General features: G+C 35.1%; 1 protein-coding gene across 4 annotated transcripts in view; it reads left to right on the forward strand.

Annotated features, from left to right (window-relative positions):
• The window catches only part of LOC150095396 (ubiquitin-protein ligase E3C), a 662747-nt gene that overhangs the window by 353714 nt on the left and 289809 nt on the right, over nt 1–19224 (forward strand). For all 4 annotated transcript variants that reach the window (XM_090409807.1, XM_090409808.1, XM_090409810.1 and 1 more), the window contains exon 16: nt 9582–9666. In XM_090409807.1, the coding sequence (XP_090265933.1) occupies nt 9582–9666 (85 nt within the window). The remainder of the gene's footprint in view (nt 1–9581; nt 9667–19224) is intronic.

Consider the following 19224-nt stretch of genomic DNA (forward strand, 5'->3'; position numbering starts at 1 on the left):
AACTGTCTTGTTAGTAGACAACTGTACTGCACACACACACACACAAACAATTTATTGTTAAAGAACATCAAAGTAATTTTCTTGCCTTTGAATACTACATCGTGAATTCAACCATGTGACCAAGGCATGCTTTTAAAGCTTATTATCGAAGGGAAGCATGTGAGAATTATAGCTGAACTTGATTATATAATAGACCAATCTGATGCAAGTGTAAAAAAAGATTTCCCTTCTTGATGCATTGCATTTGGTAGCAATGTCATGGCAGCAAGTCTCAGAGAAGACTAAAAGACATTGAAAACTGCTTCCAAAAAAGTGGATTTTTTTTTAAGAAACACACACTCTGAAACTCCTTCCAAAGAATTTGAATATCTTACAAATGAAATTTTTGATAAAACCCCAGATGGTATGTCAAAAGAAGAATTTGAAAATTGGTTGGATATTGATAACGTTGAGGTGGTGGCTATAATGACAGTGTCAGAAATATGTCAGACTGCTTCCGAATAACTTTAAACTAATAGAAGAAAGTGAACCTAATACAAATATAGAAGAACAAATTTTAGAAGCTCCTCCAACCAATGCCCAGATCCAAGAAGCTCCACGAACACTTCGTCGCGGGATGCAACATAGAGCGACAAACTTCGAAAGGCATATGAGTATGAGCAATTTATTCATGAACTACTATATTAAAAGACAACAGACCACACTAGATAAGTTTAAGATAAATTTTATGTTGCTCATTAAAAAGTTTATAACAATAAATTAAATTAAATAATGTTCATAACAATAAATTGAAATAAATGATGCAATTTTTTTATATCCTTTGCTTAATGTTATCAGCCTGTTATTGAAAAACGACTGTCCCAAGGTAATAACAATAAGCGGCATCTACTGTATGTATTTATATTGTATGTATTATGTACATACACATACGTTCATCGTTCGGTTACGAAATGAGCATGTATCTTTAATCTCTCCTGCTTCTGTTGATTTTGCATTGTCAAAATGAAGACTTTTAGGATCTACCTTGATAAATAGGGAAAATAAAGTTTTGCTTTCCCTAAATCATAGGTGGCCAACAGCAGATCCCTCAGGCTGCATGCAGCCCATAACATGATTTTGTGCTGGCCTGGGGCAGGATAAAAACTATACTAAATTATATATATTATCAGTTTAGCTATTAGTTTTTGACTGCAGATTTTGTGATTGATATACTAGTTATATTCATTATTTCTGATGACGGAAACAATTTATATTCTCACCACGGAATCAAAATTGCTTTTTAAAAAATTACTCAATTTATAAAATCTGTTGCTTCTCTATGCGAGTTGTAGTAGTGGGAGTGGTATATTTCTATGTGCTCCAGAGTAACGCATCATTGAAAGTCACTTGCTCTGCTCTGGTTACAGTGATCAGTTTCAGAGACTCAGTTTCACAGTTAATAATGTTATTGTTGCAGTTTGTGTCCCCTAGTCAATTACTTCTGCCTTTGTGTACTATGAGTAAGAAACGTAAGATCTGTGAAGAAAAAAGGTCATTTCCAGAGAAATGGGAAAATGAATTTCTGTTTATAAACAATAACAACAACAAACCACAGTGCCTTGTGTGTTTGCAAATATTGTCTGTGCATAAGGAATATAACCTCAAACGCCACTACACACAGCACCATGCTGCTAAATACCAAGAATACGTTGGATAAGTATGTACTAAAATTGTACGGAATTTGATGAAAAAGGTTAGTGCTTTTTTCCTAAACCAACATCAATACAAAAAAGTTCACTCTTGGCACAAACATATGGGAATGCACTTTCTCAGTTTTGAGGGCGGTTAAATCATCACAAAGAAGCCGACTGACTGATCACCACTTTCAGGATTTGTTACGAATATCGTCATCATCGTCGAAAATCAACTTTGATGAACTTGTTCATCAAATGAACGCCCATAGTGTTCTTATTAAGTTGTGTTACATGTAAAAAAAAAAACCCAGAAATATGTAATTAAATTAAATTTAACAACTTATATTTAAATCAATCAAGTATTTTTGATTGATTTAAATCATTATTGCAGAGGATTGCTGCTATAATGAGAAGGACACTGAACTGCAGAGATAAAACAGTTATCATTCTGTTGTATAAGACCCTGATCAGACCACACTTGACTATCGTTCTCAGATTTGGTACCCAGGATTTGAAGGGGATAAATTAACTGTGGAAAGGGTACAATGGCAGATAACAAAGATGGTTTCAGGACTGTGCAATGATAGTTATGAGGATCGGCTGAGGGAATGTGGACTGCAGAGTTTGGTGGATAGAAGAAGGAGAGGTGATATGATTGAGACTTTTAAACTGTTGAGAGGGTTACAGGGAGTTCTTTCGCTTGGTTGAACAGCGGGAAGGAGTGATGACAAGAGGCCACCCTGGAAGTTACGAAAAGAAACTATTAGCAAGAGGGTGAGGAGTGGTTTCTTTGCATGGAGGGTGGTTGAACCATGGAATGCATTGCCTGATGGAGTGATGAGAGCGAGAACGTTCAGTGAGTTCAAGGAGTGGTATGATAGACTTTGTGTTTCTTAGGGGGGGGGGACCTCCCCTCAATTGGTCTTGATAGACTTTGTGTTTCTTAGGAAGGACCTCCCACGATGGTATTTTGACTCCGTGGAGGCCTGAATAATAATAATAATAATAATTTTAGATTGTTCTCCCGGTAGTAAAATGATTTAACAAATATAGTAATTTAATACATATAACTATTGCCTTGGAAAAATGCAGAGTTTATTTAAGTTCTGTCTAAAAGTATGTGGCCCGTGATGCTACCACTCATAATATATTGGCCCTCGTATAGAATGAAGTTGGCCACACCTGCCCTAAATATAATAACTGTCAAAATTTTAAGTATAGAATTGAAATACTTTTGAAATAAGTGTAAAATATGTGAGATATTATGAGGATATTATGGTTCCATTCATATTTTGTAGAAAAAACTTTTGAAAATTTATCAGACAGTTTGTAATAACATTATATTCTCATAATCCTTATAGTGATTTTTCGAAAATAAGACAAGTTTTCTACATTTCTTACTTTCCCTTGTTTCCATATTTTGCTATAAAATATAGATGAATATGTAAAATTATCTATTATAGTGAAAGACAACTATAAGTTTCTTAGCTCTATAGTTTAATATTTTATTATGCATGCACCTAGAGATTACTTATGATGAATTTAACTTTCTGGCATAGCTTATTTGCAGCATTGAATGAGTTTTTTTTGTCTTCTCTTCTGCTTGTATTTTTTTTTTTTTTAACTTAGTCAGTTCGAATTTTGGTGTTTCAGGCTGGTGAAACTTACTCAATGCATTGATAAAAGGTGAATATATGGGATATAGGTTAGAGTTCATGTTGTTTAAATAGTAAGTCCAAGGCAACTCAGATTCTGGTCTTGTTCTCAAAAGCTTGCAGCAAATTTTCAAAACTTCACTTTCTTTCTACATTTGGCTATGAAACATACATGGATCCATAATATTCTTCATTTCAAAATAATAAAACTGACATGTAATTTTATAAAGAATGTTGTATTTAAAAAACAATACAGCATAAAAATCAAAACAAAATATTGCACTTATTTATTCAAATATAAAAAAACTAAAGTAATTTATTTTAAACTGAAATATAGAGAATAATTATGAATTTAATGATCAAAATGAATTTGCAATAAATTATGATATAGGAAAATGAATTTTCAAGCACACTTTTTGGATATCTGATTTCTTAATAAATTTTTCCAACTTCTGGAGAAAAAAAAAAAAAACTTTTTCAAGAATAAGCTGGTATCTAGAGCTGAAAGAAACTTTCTGTGAAATTGTACTGCAGAATAAATTTACTCATTAGTTTTGGAAACCCATCTATTTAAATGGTCGCTCAAGTTAAGAGGAGACTTCCCGATTGGTTGTGTTTGGTATGATGCATGTAACAGATAATTTTCTGCTTCAGCCAAACAAATATTAGATCTTTCTTCTGATTCAGTCGAAGCTGAATATCTGAAAAACATGCCGATTTGGCTGAATACCGAAGCAGAACTGAATATTCAACACATCTTTACATTTATCCACATCACCAGTTTCACATCTATCCATCCTAATTTGTTGCAGTTTGCATAAGAATTCTGCTAGATTTTACAAAGGCATCTTTGTAAAAAATAAAAAATTATTGTGTAGCCATTCCTTTCATTTTACACAAATTATGGACTCCATAACCTTGTAATAAATAATTATTTTAATTTCCCGATGTTTTGACCTTCACATTAAGGTAAATCTTGAGTACACACACACACATATATATAGACGGAGACAAGCTAAATTACATTTCACATAGTATGCTGAAGAGACAATAATTTGATCAACAGTTATTCTACTGAACTGACCTCTAGTGAAAATAAAATAAAATTACAATAAATAAAAAAAATAAATTATCAAAATTTTGTTTCATTTATTTATTGTAATTTTATTTTATTTTCACTAGAGGTCAGGCTAGTAGAATATCCATTGATCAAATCATTGTCTGTTCAGCATACTATGTGAAATGTAATTTGCTCGTCTCTGTGTGCATATATATATATGTGTGTGTGTGTGTGTCTTAAAATGCATATACTCCAGATGATTAACTTAATATGAATGTTGAAACATCAGGAAATTAAAATACCATATATTATTGCGTATAATGCGAAAAATTTATGATAAAAAATACTACTTAAAGTTAGGGGTTCGCATTATATGCGGATCCTAAAAAATATAACATCTTATTAGACTTGCACACACAATATATTAGCCCACTCGCATTTGGCGACCAAGCACGCATTGTATCTGCGCATAAAGCTACTTACATTACTGGCTTTATGCGTGCTCTGTCACCGAATGATAGAGCACAGTGAGATAGATAGAGCACAGTTAGGTATATCGGTTTAACCACAGTTCATTTTAAATATTATTCATTAAACAAACCTAGCCTGAAAATGAGCCAACAGAAACGTAAACATTCATCTTTTGAAGCAGGATTTAAATTGCGTGTCGTGCAGTTTGCAGAAGAACATAATAACAGTGTTGCTATGAGAGAATTTGGTGTAGAAGAGAGTGATATTAGACTTTGGCGTAAGCAAAAAGACAGTCTTGAAAAAATCCCCAAAACGGAACGTGCCCGTCGTTGAGATGTAGCATCCTTTCCAGAACTCGAAGAAGAGCTAAATGAATGGATTTTGACGCAATGACAAGATGGCTTTATAGCAACAAGAAATGCAATTCGTTTTCGAGCTCTACAACTCAAGAATCGTAAATTCAAGGACACACCAGGTATTTCATCTTTTCTTGCTTTGCCTGGGTGGTGCAACAGATTTATGGAACGTAAAGCATTAACATTACGACAACGAACAAAAATTGCACACAAGTTACCAAAGCAGCTTGAAGAAAAAGTGCAGTCCTTCCATAAATTGATCATAAAATTACAGAAGTGTCACGGATATGAACTTTCCCAAATTGGCAATATGGATGAGACACCCATGTACTCTGATATGCCTGGGAATCGAACAGTAAACTCAGTTGGTGAAAAGGGTGTCTTCATAAAAACAACGGAACATGAAAAAACACATTTTACCGTTGTTCTAGCATGAATGGCAGATGGAACCAAATTAAAGCCAACAGTGATATTTAAATGGAAGAAAATTGCAAAGCATATGAAATTTCCACCAGGTGTAATTGTTCCCACCAATCAGAAAGGTTGGATGGATGAAGAAGGTGTACAATCGTGGCTGGATCAAGTATGGATCATACGTCCAGGTAGCTTGTTACATCAACAAAGCATGCTAGTCTGGGATATGTTCCGGCTGCATTGAACAGAGGCACGTGAGCTACATACAGGCCTAGCAGTCATACCGGGTGGTCTAACTTCCGTTTTGCAGCCGCTTGATGTCAGCTTGAATAAGCCATTTAAAGGTCACTTATGTGAAAAATGGAGAGAATGGATGTCATCTGGTTTGGCGAAGATGACAGGTGGGAATTTTCAGAAGCTCAGATCAGCCTAGTCACCAGCTGGGTTAAAGAAGTATTGGATTTGATACCATCTGAAATGATTCAACGCTCATTTCTTAAATGTGGAATAAGTAATTCAATGGATGGATCCGAAGATCACGTCATATACGAAAGCGAGGATGACGCACAACAAAATGGAGAGTATGATGACGACAACTGCTACACTGATGATGCAATCCCTACAGATGAATTTATAAATGAAATGTTTGATTACTCAAAAGATGAAGAAGAATTTAAAGGATTTTGACATTTTGTTTTAAAATAAAGATTTCTTTCGTTAATTCGTAGTGTATTATTTATAATGTTAGGGAACAAGATTAACAGATCGCATTATACATGGACATGGCATTTTAGGGATATTTTTCAAACAAAATTTCTAGTTCGCATTATACGCGATAATATACGGTAATTATTTATAACTTGGTTGTAGAGTCCATAATTTGTGTAAAATGAATGCTGATCACCGTGTAATACTGAAGGAAAGGAAGTGTAGCCATTCCCTTTGTCCATCTCAGTTGTCACTCTAAAAAGTGAGTAGATTGCTAAAGCATTTGACACACAGTAAGCTGTGAAAAGTTCATGGAAATATTAAAAGATATTCAAATTAATACAAAAGATCTCAGAATAATAATAGAATTATGCTGGAATCAGAAGGCACAAATTGTAAACGACATTAATAATAAAACAATAGATATCAAAAGATGAGTGAGACAAGCGTGTATATATATATATATTCCTATACTTTTCAATATATACAGTGAAATAATAATGAAAGAATACGAAGAAATTGAAATGGGAATAAAAATAAATGGCATTAGAATTAACAATATTAGATTTGCTGATGTGGAGTAATTGATTACAGAAGATGGAAAAACAGTCACAGAAATAAAATCAAGAACAGCTAAGGCAAAAGAAGCATTCTGGAATAATAAATTACTAATGACCTCTTGAATAAATAGACTAAAATAAGAATAATAAAATCCTATGTTGGTCCACGTTGAATTATGGATGTGAGATGTGGTGCTATAGGAGAGCACTGAAAATTTCTTGGAACAAGAAAAAAAAAAACTAATGAAGTTAATGTGAACCAAAAGAGCACTCGTGGAAGACCTTATAAAGAGAAAGTGCAAGATGGCAGACAACATTATGAGAATCAGCAGGGAGAATTAGAGGAAAGAAGATCTCCTGGTAGACCAAGAACTTCTTGGCTTGATGATGTAAAGAAATGGATGAATAACAAGGACTATTACGAGATCAAAAGAATGGCAGAGGATTGGACACTCTAGTGTACCATGATTGCTAACCTCCAAATTGAGAAGTTACTTAAGAAGAAGGCATGACCTATCTTTCACAAAGCCGTTCTGTCCCTCATAAAAGTATCATATTTGTATCATATTACCGGCCTGGTTGGCCGAGTGGTTAGCTTATCCACTCTCCAGCCAAAAGTTTGCAGGTTCGAATCCCACCATGGACATGGATGTTTGTGATTATCTGTGAAATTGCTACTGGTGGTGGGCAGTAGATGGCGTTGGTGTATTGAGTGGTGGAGATAGAGAGTTGTATAGTAGGTGTCCTCCCTCAATGATGTCCTCCCTGGAGGTGTCATGTAATAATAATAATAATATCCTTATCCACCCATTCCTGAATTCTCTTTTTGACGAACTTTTACCACTACTCCTGAGATACTGATTGGTCTATAATTTGCTACCTTGGACTTAGATTCTCATTTATGCAAAAGGATTATTTTACTCTTTTCCTCTCACTTGGTACTTTGAAAGAACTGTGACTTAAATTAAACTGACTAGTAAGACATTGCCAGTTTCCTTGCACATTCTCTTAAAATGTGAGCCAATATCCCATCCAGTCCCACAGCTGTATTTACATTCAGATTCTGCAATATCCTAAGTACTACCAATTCATCAACCTTTGTTCTCACATCAGTCCATTACCTCTGCCATAACAATATCTTCACTTGGATGATGCAATCTTACAAAATGGTTACTCAGTAGCTCAACAATTTGTCATCTCTGCCATCTCCACTTATCCAGGGTTATCATTCCATAATCATTCTTCCTCCTACTTGCTACATAATAAAAACATTCTCGTTAAACAAAGTTTTCTCTAGAAATCTAATTCCAGAACCATTTAATTGCAGTTCTCAGCATTGCACAAATCTTTCCATCCATCAGTCTCAAACCATAGATCCCAAAACTCTACCTCATTCCTCCTGCAAAACTTGCATATTGATTCATTAACTACTATCGCCCTGCTCAGTTCGTCTCTATCATTACATGGCAGCAGAATTATGAACTGCACCCTCTCTTTCTTTTTCTCTTCTCACCTCTCAAGTCATTGGTTCCAGCCTAAACAATCAATTCTTTCACCTTCCCTTTCTATATTCTGACACCATTACTAATAATTTTGTTTAAGTACTCCCCTTATCATAGAATTGTTGTAAAAAAAAAAAAAAATAATAATAATAATAATTATCTGCTTATGCTGTCTCTCATTTATTCTTACAATTTTGTTTGACCTCTTACTTTTTTCTGTTCTCAGTCCAACTAATCTCTTGCTGTTTCTGCAGCCTTTTAATCTTCTACTTTGTCCTGTGAAGGACAAAGTACAAGATTAAATTTCAAGTGGCCTATTCTTTATTCAGGTCTTCTGAGCTCACCTGAACTTCTGTTCTGCACTTTCAGTATTATCACCGGTATTTACATTTTTGGGTCTTCTGTCAATACTCTCTACTCTACTATCATATAATTTCTTCTCTCCACATTCAATCTCAAAATATTTATTAAACCCTAGTTTTGTTCTGAGACGAATATATCTCCCAAATTTTACACTGGACAAAATGACACAAATTTAGTTTGGTTTGCCCGATGAAGACGTCTTGGCCCTATTGTTCTACTATCCATTGGTGCCATACCAACAGTATACAGTTTAAGGAAATATACATGTTTTACTTGCGTTTAAATAACTCGATCTATCTTGCACGCTTATAAAACAATTAAATACAATAATTACCAAAAATTTGAAAAAATTTACTTATCTTTCACAGTGTTACCAATTTATGATATTCACCAAATATCCTGAACAATATAAAAGTAAAATGCATAACGTTTGCATAAAAAATTGCACAATAGGGTACAAACACAGTTAATAAATTATTCATGTGAAGTGAGCATCAGATATGTGTAAAAAATAATGATTGATGATATTCTTATATAATGATAATATATAAATTGATAATAATTTAGTGGAAGGCAAGAGGAAGAAATCTTGTTTAATGACTTGAAATTTGTCTAGAAATATTTTTTATTTTATTTCATTTTATTTATTTTTTTATTTTAAGATTCACACAGAAATGTCTATTAAATAAGCAATGGAAATTCTTGTTATAATGCATAAATATAATAAAATCATTGGTGAGTGAGCAGTTTCAGTTAAAGGCAAATGCAGCCATTGTTTATCATATCATGCTGCTGTAAGTGTTTTTTTTTTTTTTTTAGGCTGCTGATCTTCAACTAAGTAACAAACAGCTTCATGGGTATGAACCATTTCAAGGTCTTAATCACTTAACAAGAGAACAGTTAGGTAAGATTTGATATTTATAGAATTGTTCACAGAAATTCTGATCCAGTTTGGGGAATTTTTTTGGAGGAAAAAAAACAGGAGGGGTGATTACATATTTTAATTGAAATTTATAGTTTTGGCTTATTTTTTTATCCATTTTTTTTTTCTAGTTATAATAGATGTGATTTTTTTTTTTTTTTTTTTTTTTGTTAAATTCGCTATCAAGCACATATGACGAAATTTATCACATCAGTTTATCTATTCGGATCAGAAATAGGATATTTGTCTGAAACATGCGTGAAATTTCTTTGATATGATAATGTTTTCTTCTCTTACATTGCATTGTTATTCAGGAATGCAAATAGTTCTTATATAAGGTATTACATGCAGAAGTAGTACATTAGATTTCTTTTGGGAATAGTATTAATTTCATGCTGGCATAAATGAAGAGCATCAAGAATCCAATCTGATGAGATGCTGGAGTGCTCTAAAGAGGAGGAGGAGGATAGTAGAGTGACAGGTGTGAAGTCAGCAACCTCAGTATACAAGTGCTCCAGTTGTGAAGATAGTTTAATGCAAACTTTGTTTGCTTATGTTGGAGTTAAAGATTAAAACAAGAATATAATTTCTAGTCTGGTATAATTTACTTTGTAACCAAGCAGAAAGATTTCCTTTTGTCTATCTCTGATTCGGAGTATTTTAATAATGCAGGAACACCATTTTATTACTTGTATGTGAAAAATATATGAATATCTGACAGAATGACCAGAGTTAAGACAGTTAATCACATTGAAGTTAAATTGATAATTAACAGGTCAAAGCAGGAACAGGGGAAAAAATAATAAAAAAATCAGCTGTTGTGAATCCAATATTGTGAAAATGAGAAACCAGTATAATGAGATTTTAGTCCTCTAAAGAAAAGTCAAGAGACTGACAGAGAGGGCAAACAGTCCAAAGGAAATCCAAAAGAATTTCATTGCTATGTAGGAAATAAAACGAAGAACAACCATGAAAAAATAACCTTTGTGAATGTGGATCATAGAAAAGTGTCAGATACACAAGATCAATTTTTAAGTAATCGCTTTTGTAAGTTATACATTGCAGACAGACCCATTGGCTTTGAATGCCAAGGCGAACTGGTTGAAATAATAGAAGTAGATGAATTAGAAGTATTAAAGCACTTAAAAGAGCTAGACTCAAATATACCCAGTGGTACTGGATTGAACATTGGAATGGGTGTTGATGAAATGAACAAAACAGTTAGCAATGCCCTGTATCTCTAGTGATGTTCAAGATATTGGAACAGTTAGTTTGGAATCAAAGCCAAAGTTGGGTAGGTGACACTGGAATCTTGTATAGAGGACAGCATAGTTTTGTTAGAGGTGGGTCTTGCTTTAGAAATCTGCTCATGTTCTATAATATGGTAACAGTTGATATGGCATCTAGAGTAGTCTTGGTGTTCCACTCCCAAGTGCAGTCATTGCTTGCCGCTCTGTTGTGGGACAGAGCTCTGGTGCTGGAAAAAATCTCTCGAGCATGAATTCTTCATTCTTGAATGTTTCAGGGGCTGAAACAAGGTCCCAACCAAGTGCTGATACTGTAGATATATCATTTGATAACAAAAGTAAGAAACAAAACATGTGATACCATTATAAATGGACAGGCGTTTCTCATCATCATCATGCAACAGATGAAAGGCCGCTAGGGAAAATATTGGTCCTTCTTTACTCAAAAAAATGTAGGACTGGCAGGATTTCCTAAAACAGTCAATAAATGACATTCTGGTGATATCTTTGTGGAAACATCTAGTCCATAACACTCAGAAAAATTAGGCAACATCAGTGGGTGGAATACCAGTTACACTGACACCTCATAAAACACTCAACTATCTCCTTGATATCCCAGATAAAGGATATGTGTTCAGAGCTTAAAGATGATAATGACAGGTATGAGGCACATCCTGATACACTGGTTGATCTCCCACTGCCACACCTGTCATGAGATCTCATAATGCTGAGAAGGTGACAGTTAAAAAAAATGTCAACAGTAACTCAGACTTGTATTGTATGACCATTCTACCATCTGATGATTTATGATCATGAACTTTTCTGTTGATCACATCAGTTGCATGACTGACAATCTCATTCCAGTTACAACTCCAAAAATGGTCCCATTTGATGAGAATGGTCCCACTTTTCACAAAAATTATGGCAAGGATATCACTAAAAGTTAAAGACAACCACCAGACACCACAGGGGGGAGTGGGGAAAGAAAAAATGGACAATTCGGTACCACTGAAAGTAACTTAAATTTACCAAAAATACATGATAGATCAAACATTTTTCAAGAAGAAGAAGAAGAGATGGATACTGGCCATCTGTATTTCCCAGAATCAATTAATAAATATAAACCTGCTTGAGGTAAGCTCCCCAACCTGGAAATCACGCAAGACTTGTAGTCTTGTGTGTGAATACAACAGGATAATTTTTACAATGGAAATGCTGTGGGTTTTGACTTAATATCATTTCAAGATTTTGGTGCAGAAACATAAGCCTTTCTGTGTTTGTCTACATCAAACATATTTTAAACCCTGTGAGAACCCCCCCCCCCCCATTGAGAAATTTACAGTTATTTGTAAGGACAGAACTGGAGATGATCCTGCTTCCTGCTCATGGTGGAGCAGCTATCCTAGTGGACAGTTACACTCCTTTCATATCCAGCTTAATACTGCTCTGGTAGCTGTAGCGATTCACCTATCTGAGGGATTTCTTTTTACAGTATATTCAATATGTTTACCACTGATTTTGAGCTAAATGAGATAAAATTATATGCTTTGGCCTATACTTCTCGTGGGTGAATTTAATGGACACAACACAGTGAAGTACTGCCAACACGAATGGACAAGGTCATATCATTGAGCAAATGCTTGATAATCATGACCTGCTTTATTCAAAATTAAGTGGATATTGAGTACCACATTATTTCATAGCCAAATAAAAAACTCAAAGATAGGAAATCTAATCTAAGAGTTTCATGCCAAATATAGAAACTATATATAAAGATTGGCAAGTCCAAGCGTAAGCCAACACCTAGTAGTGCAATGCCAGGGCGACTTGTAGTAAAGGTGGAGTAAGCTCCGATCACTGTTCTTAGTATTTTCCCATAATGTAAAACACAGCTCCTAGGAGATGTATTACTGTTCTACATTATGAGAGAAGGTCACTACCCAGACCAATTTCGACCTTTTTTTTTGAGGTCTCATCAGTGAGTAGGTAGGCCTAGATGTAATACTAAGGTTTCAATGGTCAGAACTTATATATATCTTTACTGTACGAGTTGCCAAAAAAGGTGCATAAATACAATTACTGAAATAAGAGCCAACAGGCGTCACTTCGGCAAAGTAAAATTATTTAAAATTAAGTGGATATTGAATACCACATTATTTCATAGCCGAATAAGAAACTCAAAGATAAGAAATCTAGATAGGAAGATCGGACTCGCCGATCTTTATATATAGTTTCTATATTCGGCATGAAACTCTTAGATTTAGATTTCTCTTAGATTAGAGTCGCCCTGGCATTGCACTACCAGGTGTTGGCTTACGCTTGGACTCACCGATCTTTATATATAGTTTCTATATTCAGCATGAAACTCTTAGATTAGATTTCCTATCTTTGAGTTTCTTATTCAGCTATGAAATAATGTGGTATTCAATATCCACTTAATTTTGAATAATTTTACTTCACCGAAGTGAAGCTTGTTGGGCTCTTATTTCAGTAATTGTATTTGTGCACCTTTTTTGGCAACTTGTACAGTAAAGATATAAGTTCTGCCCATTGAAACCTTAGTATTACATCTAGGTCTACCTACTCACTGATGAGACCTCAAAAAAGGTTGAAACCGGTCTGGATAGTGACCTTCTCTCATAATGCAGAACAGTAATTCATCTCCTAGGAGTTGTGTTTTACATTATGGGAAAATACTAAGAACAGTGATCGGAGCTTACTTCACCTTTACTATGAGTCGCCCTAGCTTTGTACTACCAGGTGTTGGCTTACCCTTGGACTCGCTGATCTTTATATATGGTTTCTATATTCAGCTATGAAATAATGTGGTATTCAATATCCACTTAATTTTGAATAATTTTACTTTGCCGAAGTGAAGCCTGTTGGCTCTTATTTCAGTAAATGACCTGCTTTCTTAATAATGGAATCAATTGGCTTGCTTTCTACAGTTGATCTCTCAATCTGCTACTCTGGATTTTTTTTTCTGCTGCTCATGTGGAATGTCAAAGAGAACATCTATGGGAGCATAAGTTTCCTGTTACCTGCAGTATGTTTTCACAGAAACCACGTTCTCCTACATTGATGCCCGTGTTTAAAATGCATCAGACTGACTGGAATACTTTTTCCCATCTTGTAAAATTTAATGCTGAAGCCGTCAGTCAAACATCTATCAGTGAAACAGTGATGTACGTAACAGACTATTGTCCATGCAGCAACAGCTGTAATTCCAAAAACCTAATCTCAATTTCCACTGTATCCAATATATATAATCAATTAATCAAACAATCAGTGCAAACAATATGTGATAAAATCCAGAAAATGAAAGGTAGATAGATATAAAACGCATTGTTTGTCGTTCCTGGAATATAACAAACGTGTTGTTTGCTGATCCAAACTATTGCAGATATTACAGGAGAAAATTTTGCTAGAATCTCAGCAACTGGTTCATATCTGCTGAATTTTTTTTATATTGAAAGAACAAAAATAGAAACATTGGCTAAACTTTTCTACCAATGGGATAGTTCAGTACAATCAGCCATTTGTTAAGGAGGAACTAAAAAGAGCTCTTTTGAAGTCTCACACCATTGCAGTGATGATATCCATTATGAGATGATTAAATGTCTTCCATCATCTTCTATCTCCTCTTGCGATGTGGCAGAATTCTTACAGAGGAAATTTCCGCATTCTTGGCATAAGTCGTTGCCATCCCATAACTATGAAAGGATCCAACACAAGTAAATAGTTATTGACCTATCACTCTAATGAGTGAATGGATTAGTGTTATAGAGTTCTTCTCCACTAAAAAACACACGTACTAACCACAGTAATGACTATTTAATTCGTAAATATTTCATCCCAAGTGTCTTGGGACATCATCAGTACAGTAGTTCAAACAATACTAGGAATAACATACAGTTAGGGTGAATGATTACAATGGAATCTCAATATGCATGCAGTAACGTGGTTTAAATTTGGTCTGTGTAGTAAGGCTCCAGCACTTTCTTTATATAAACGTTCATATTTATATAAAGATCTTTGTAAAAGTTTCAACTTCTCCCAATGGATCCTATGGTTTAGATTTTTAACTCTATGTTGGGAGAGACCAGATTTCTGCGGTTTGAAAAAGACAAATGTGGTCTTGATGTTCCGAGATGCATTTCTGAACAGATCTACCTGTCTGACCAAAGTAAGACAATTTGCAGGAGCATGGGATTTCATAAACGCCAGGTAACACGTTTGTCTTTAGGAGAAGGTAACAAGTTATAGATTTGGTTGATAGGTTTGTAAGTAGTGGCAAAATTGTATTTCTTCATAATTTTTGAAAGACATTCGGAGATGCCTTTGACGTAAGGTATGGGAATCCTATGGACTTCTTGTCTGGGTTGATGTGTGGGAAGGTGACCGATGATTTTTTGAGTTGTTTTAAGATTATATCCATTTAGTATAGCTATATTTTTGAATATTTCTAGTTCTTGGTTTAGAGAATCTTCAGAGGAGCAGAATTTGTGTGCTCTGGTAACTAGTGATTTAAGGATGCCAAATTTCTGAGATGGATGATCAGCGGAAGAATTCTGAATGTAGCGACCTGAAAATGTAGGCTTGTGATAGACAGACATGTCGATGGAGCTGTCTTCTTTTCTTTGAATGTGTAAATCCAGAAAGGAGATACCCTGTGGAGATTCTTTTTCTAGCATAAAGTTGATGCGAGGGTGAAGAAGGTTTATTTTATCTAGAAACAGTTGTAATTCCTGTTCGGTATGATCCCAGACTGCAAATACGTCATCGTAACCTAATTTTTGTTTTGGGTTCAAAAGTTAATATTTTTTCTTCAAGGTGTTCTAGAAACAGGTTTGCTAAGTTTGGTGATAAAGGAGATCCCATTGCTGTTCCTTCTTCTTGTTTGTAAGTTTGACCTTTCCAGGTGAAATAACCAGATGTAATAACAAATTTGAATAAATCAACTATAGCAGAAGAAAATTTTTGAGTTAATAATTCTACTGTTTCTTTGTGGGGAATGTTCCTGAAGAGGGAAACAATGTCGAAGCTAAGTAACAAATTTGTTTTTAACAGTTGAATGTCTTTTATTTTTGCATGAAACTCTCTGGAATTTTTGATTGAAGAAGCTGAGTGGCCTATGCGAGGATGGAGAAGGTTAGATAAGAATCTTGATAACTTGTAAGTTGGACTGCTAATAGAATCTACGATGGGTCTGAGAGGAACATTAATTTTATGAAGCTTAGGTAAGCCATAAATTCTGGGAGGTCTAGCATGGTATGACTTGAGTTTTTTAATTGTTTCTTCATCTAAGGAGGAGGTTTCATCAAGTATCTTGTTCAATTTCCTGAGTTGACGTTTTGTAGGATCATAATCCAGTTTGGCATAAGGATTAGGATTATTAACTTCTCAGTTGGCACCCTTATAGTGCCAAAGGACATAAAACTGTGAACTGGTGGGTGAAGTTCATTCAGTGGCAAAATAAACTTGTATGAGGTTGTGATCTGAGTTACCAAGAAGAGAACTGACAATGACAGTACACTTGTGGTTGTCAGTCAAGGCTGTTGCAAATTGGAGGGGGTTGTCAGTTATCCTGGTAGGAAGATTGATGATCTGAGATAGGTCATTGCTGAAGGCAAACACCTCAGCATTCCTTCCTGTTTGATCGTTGAAACTTACAAAGGGAGCCAATAAGAAGGGTGATCTCGCTGTTGTGATTATTCAACTGCAGAAAGTTGAGGTTTAGAAAGATAGTTAAAGAGGTCAGAGTGGGTGACTGAGTTTCGAGAGTGATAGAGGGAGCATATGAAAAGGGCAGGTTGATTTGGTAGGGAAATTTTAAGCCAGAGCAGATCAAACAGTAGGGATTCAAGGATTTGCAGTCTCTTGCATGGTATGTCAAATGCACAAGTGCTGCCCTTGTGATGGACAGTTTAAGTGGATAGTGGTTGTTGAGGTTGCCAGTTGGAGTTCTGATAGGAATAGTAGTTATGGTTTAGATGACTTGTGGTGGTGGTGGTACACATCATTTATATTGCTCTTTAGGCCACAGATGTTGAAGTGAATGTGGAAACTTTTTTGTGTGTGTGGGGGGGGGGGGGTAAAATTAGTGTTGGTGGGGTGTTTGGCTGGATTTTTTTTTTTTTTATGCATTTCTTTTAATTTTTTTTTGTTGGAGAATTTTTGAGATATGCAGTAAAATCACATTTCTTCTAGTTGTGGTTCATTGTGTTTGGTGAGGAAGAGCTAAAGAGGGAGTGAGAGGTGACAGCCTTGCACCTGCACAGAGGGGGCTCAGTCTCCTGTCCATACGTCGCCGGGACTCCCCATGCAGCCGCAGTATTTGTTCTCCCTCCAGTCATGAACTGACAAAATATGTGGTTGCAGGATTTGACGCTAAATGATTCTGTTTTTCCTATACGTCGTGTTATGTTTGTCTGATGTTTTGCTAAGTTTGAGGTCGGAGAATCTCTTCCATCTACAATTGGCTCTAACGGAATATCTTCTTTATGAATTTTTGGTGCTCCATAAATTCTTGGGACCAATGGACGTTTTGATGATAAAGATCTTTTTAATTCTTCTGACTAATTACGTAACTTTTTGATCAACTCATTGGTTTTATTATGTGCACACCATGTGGGATCCCTGTCTAAGGATGAATAGGTATTTGAATCCTCTAATAGGATGTTCATTTTGTTCTTCTCCAAGCTTCTCTTCCACAGTTTTTCTTAGCTGTTTCTCAAGAATACTTTCATAAATGTTTCCAGTAAAGAAATCTGTCTATAATTCTTATTTTCTTTCCCTTTTTTATAGATAGGTATTTAGAGCCCTTTTCCAATCACCCAATTACATGCATATGACGACAGATTGAGGGAGTGCTAGATGGAGAGTAAGCATTATGATAGAAACATAAAATTTGTAATAGGATTTTGCAGGTCAGAATAAATTTTTTGATTTTTGTTGATTATTAATGGCTGAGGTAGAACCCACTGCCATTCCTGAAAGTTGGCTAAAGGTTTTTAGGAAGTATATGAAGTCCAGATTCTATTTCAGCATATGGTTTGTATGTGGAATAGGCATCCAAAGTCTTGAGTGGTGCGAAATTAATGTGTTGAACGAGAGATGTCATAGGTATGGGTCAATCTTCGTGCTGGAGGTGCATTCATAATAAAAATAGTAAAAATATACTTTAAATAAGATTTTTATCCTTAACTATTAAATCAAATGAGCAACGTTTTTTTTTCTCGTGTGAATGACGCAATAGGATATTAGCCTACAGTACATTACTTGGCCCACAACTAATAACACAAATGTAGATGTACTTTTTTTGTGAATTCCTCCCACCATCATCATCATCATCATCGAATTCCTACCATGTACCCTCAAACAGTGTACAGGATATTATAATAGTACTACATGAGAAACTTACATCATTACTGACTTCCTATCAACAATTTCCCTCCAAATCAATATGTTACCTGTCAAGACTCCAACATTATCAGATCTTATATTCTGTCTTCTAAGGCACTTTTTACAGTGTCAATCTACCTATATCTTGGTCTTCCTCTGGATCTTTTTCCTGCCTGGCAGAGAACACTTGTTTTGCTAATCTTTCCTCTCCCATTCTGTTTAAGTGATCATACCTGAGATTAGCTCTGCTAACACATACCTGGATGTCAGCAGCGTCAAGTTCTTTCCTAATATTCTCATTTTTAATATGATATTAAAAGTCATCTCATCTGTTCACGCCCCTGATCTTTCTGAAGACTCTCATATCTGCTGTCTTTAGTCAAGTGTTTTATTTCGAACCCAGCTATCAGATCCATAAGTTATAATTGGTTTGAACATTGTCTTGTATATCATCATCATCAAATTCCTGCCATGTACCCTCAAGGGGTGTACAGGATATGACAGTACTACATGAAAAAATTACATCATTACTAACTTCCTATCTACAATTTTCCTCCAAATCAGTCTGTTATTTGTCAAGACTCCAACATTATCAGATCTTATATTTCTATCGTCTAAGGCACTTTGTACCGTATCAATCCACCTATATCTTGGTCTTCCTCTGGGTCGTTTTCCTGCCAACCTGGCAGAGAACACTTGTTTTGCTAATCTTTCCTCTCCCATTCTATTTAAGTGACCATACCATCTGAGATTAGCTCTGCTAACGCATTCCTGGATGCTGACAATGTCAAGTTCTTTCCTAATATCCTCATTTTTAATATGATATTGCCATTGATGCCATCTGTTCACGCCTCTAATCTTTCTCAGGACTCTCATATCTGCGGTCTCT

Source organism: Typopeltis vanoorti, chromosome 20, assembly GCF_054136105.1.
Source record: "Typopeltis vanoorti isolate ZY-2024b chromosome 20, IOZ_Tvanoo_1.0, whole genome shotgun sequence".
Classification (NCBI taxonomy): Eukaryota; Metazoa; Arthropoda; class Arachnida; order Uropygi; family Thelyphonidae; genus Typopeltis; species Typopeltis vanoorti.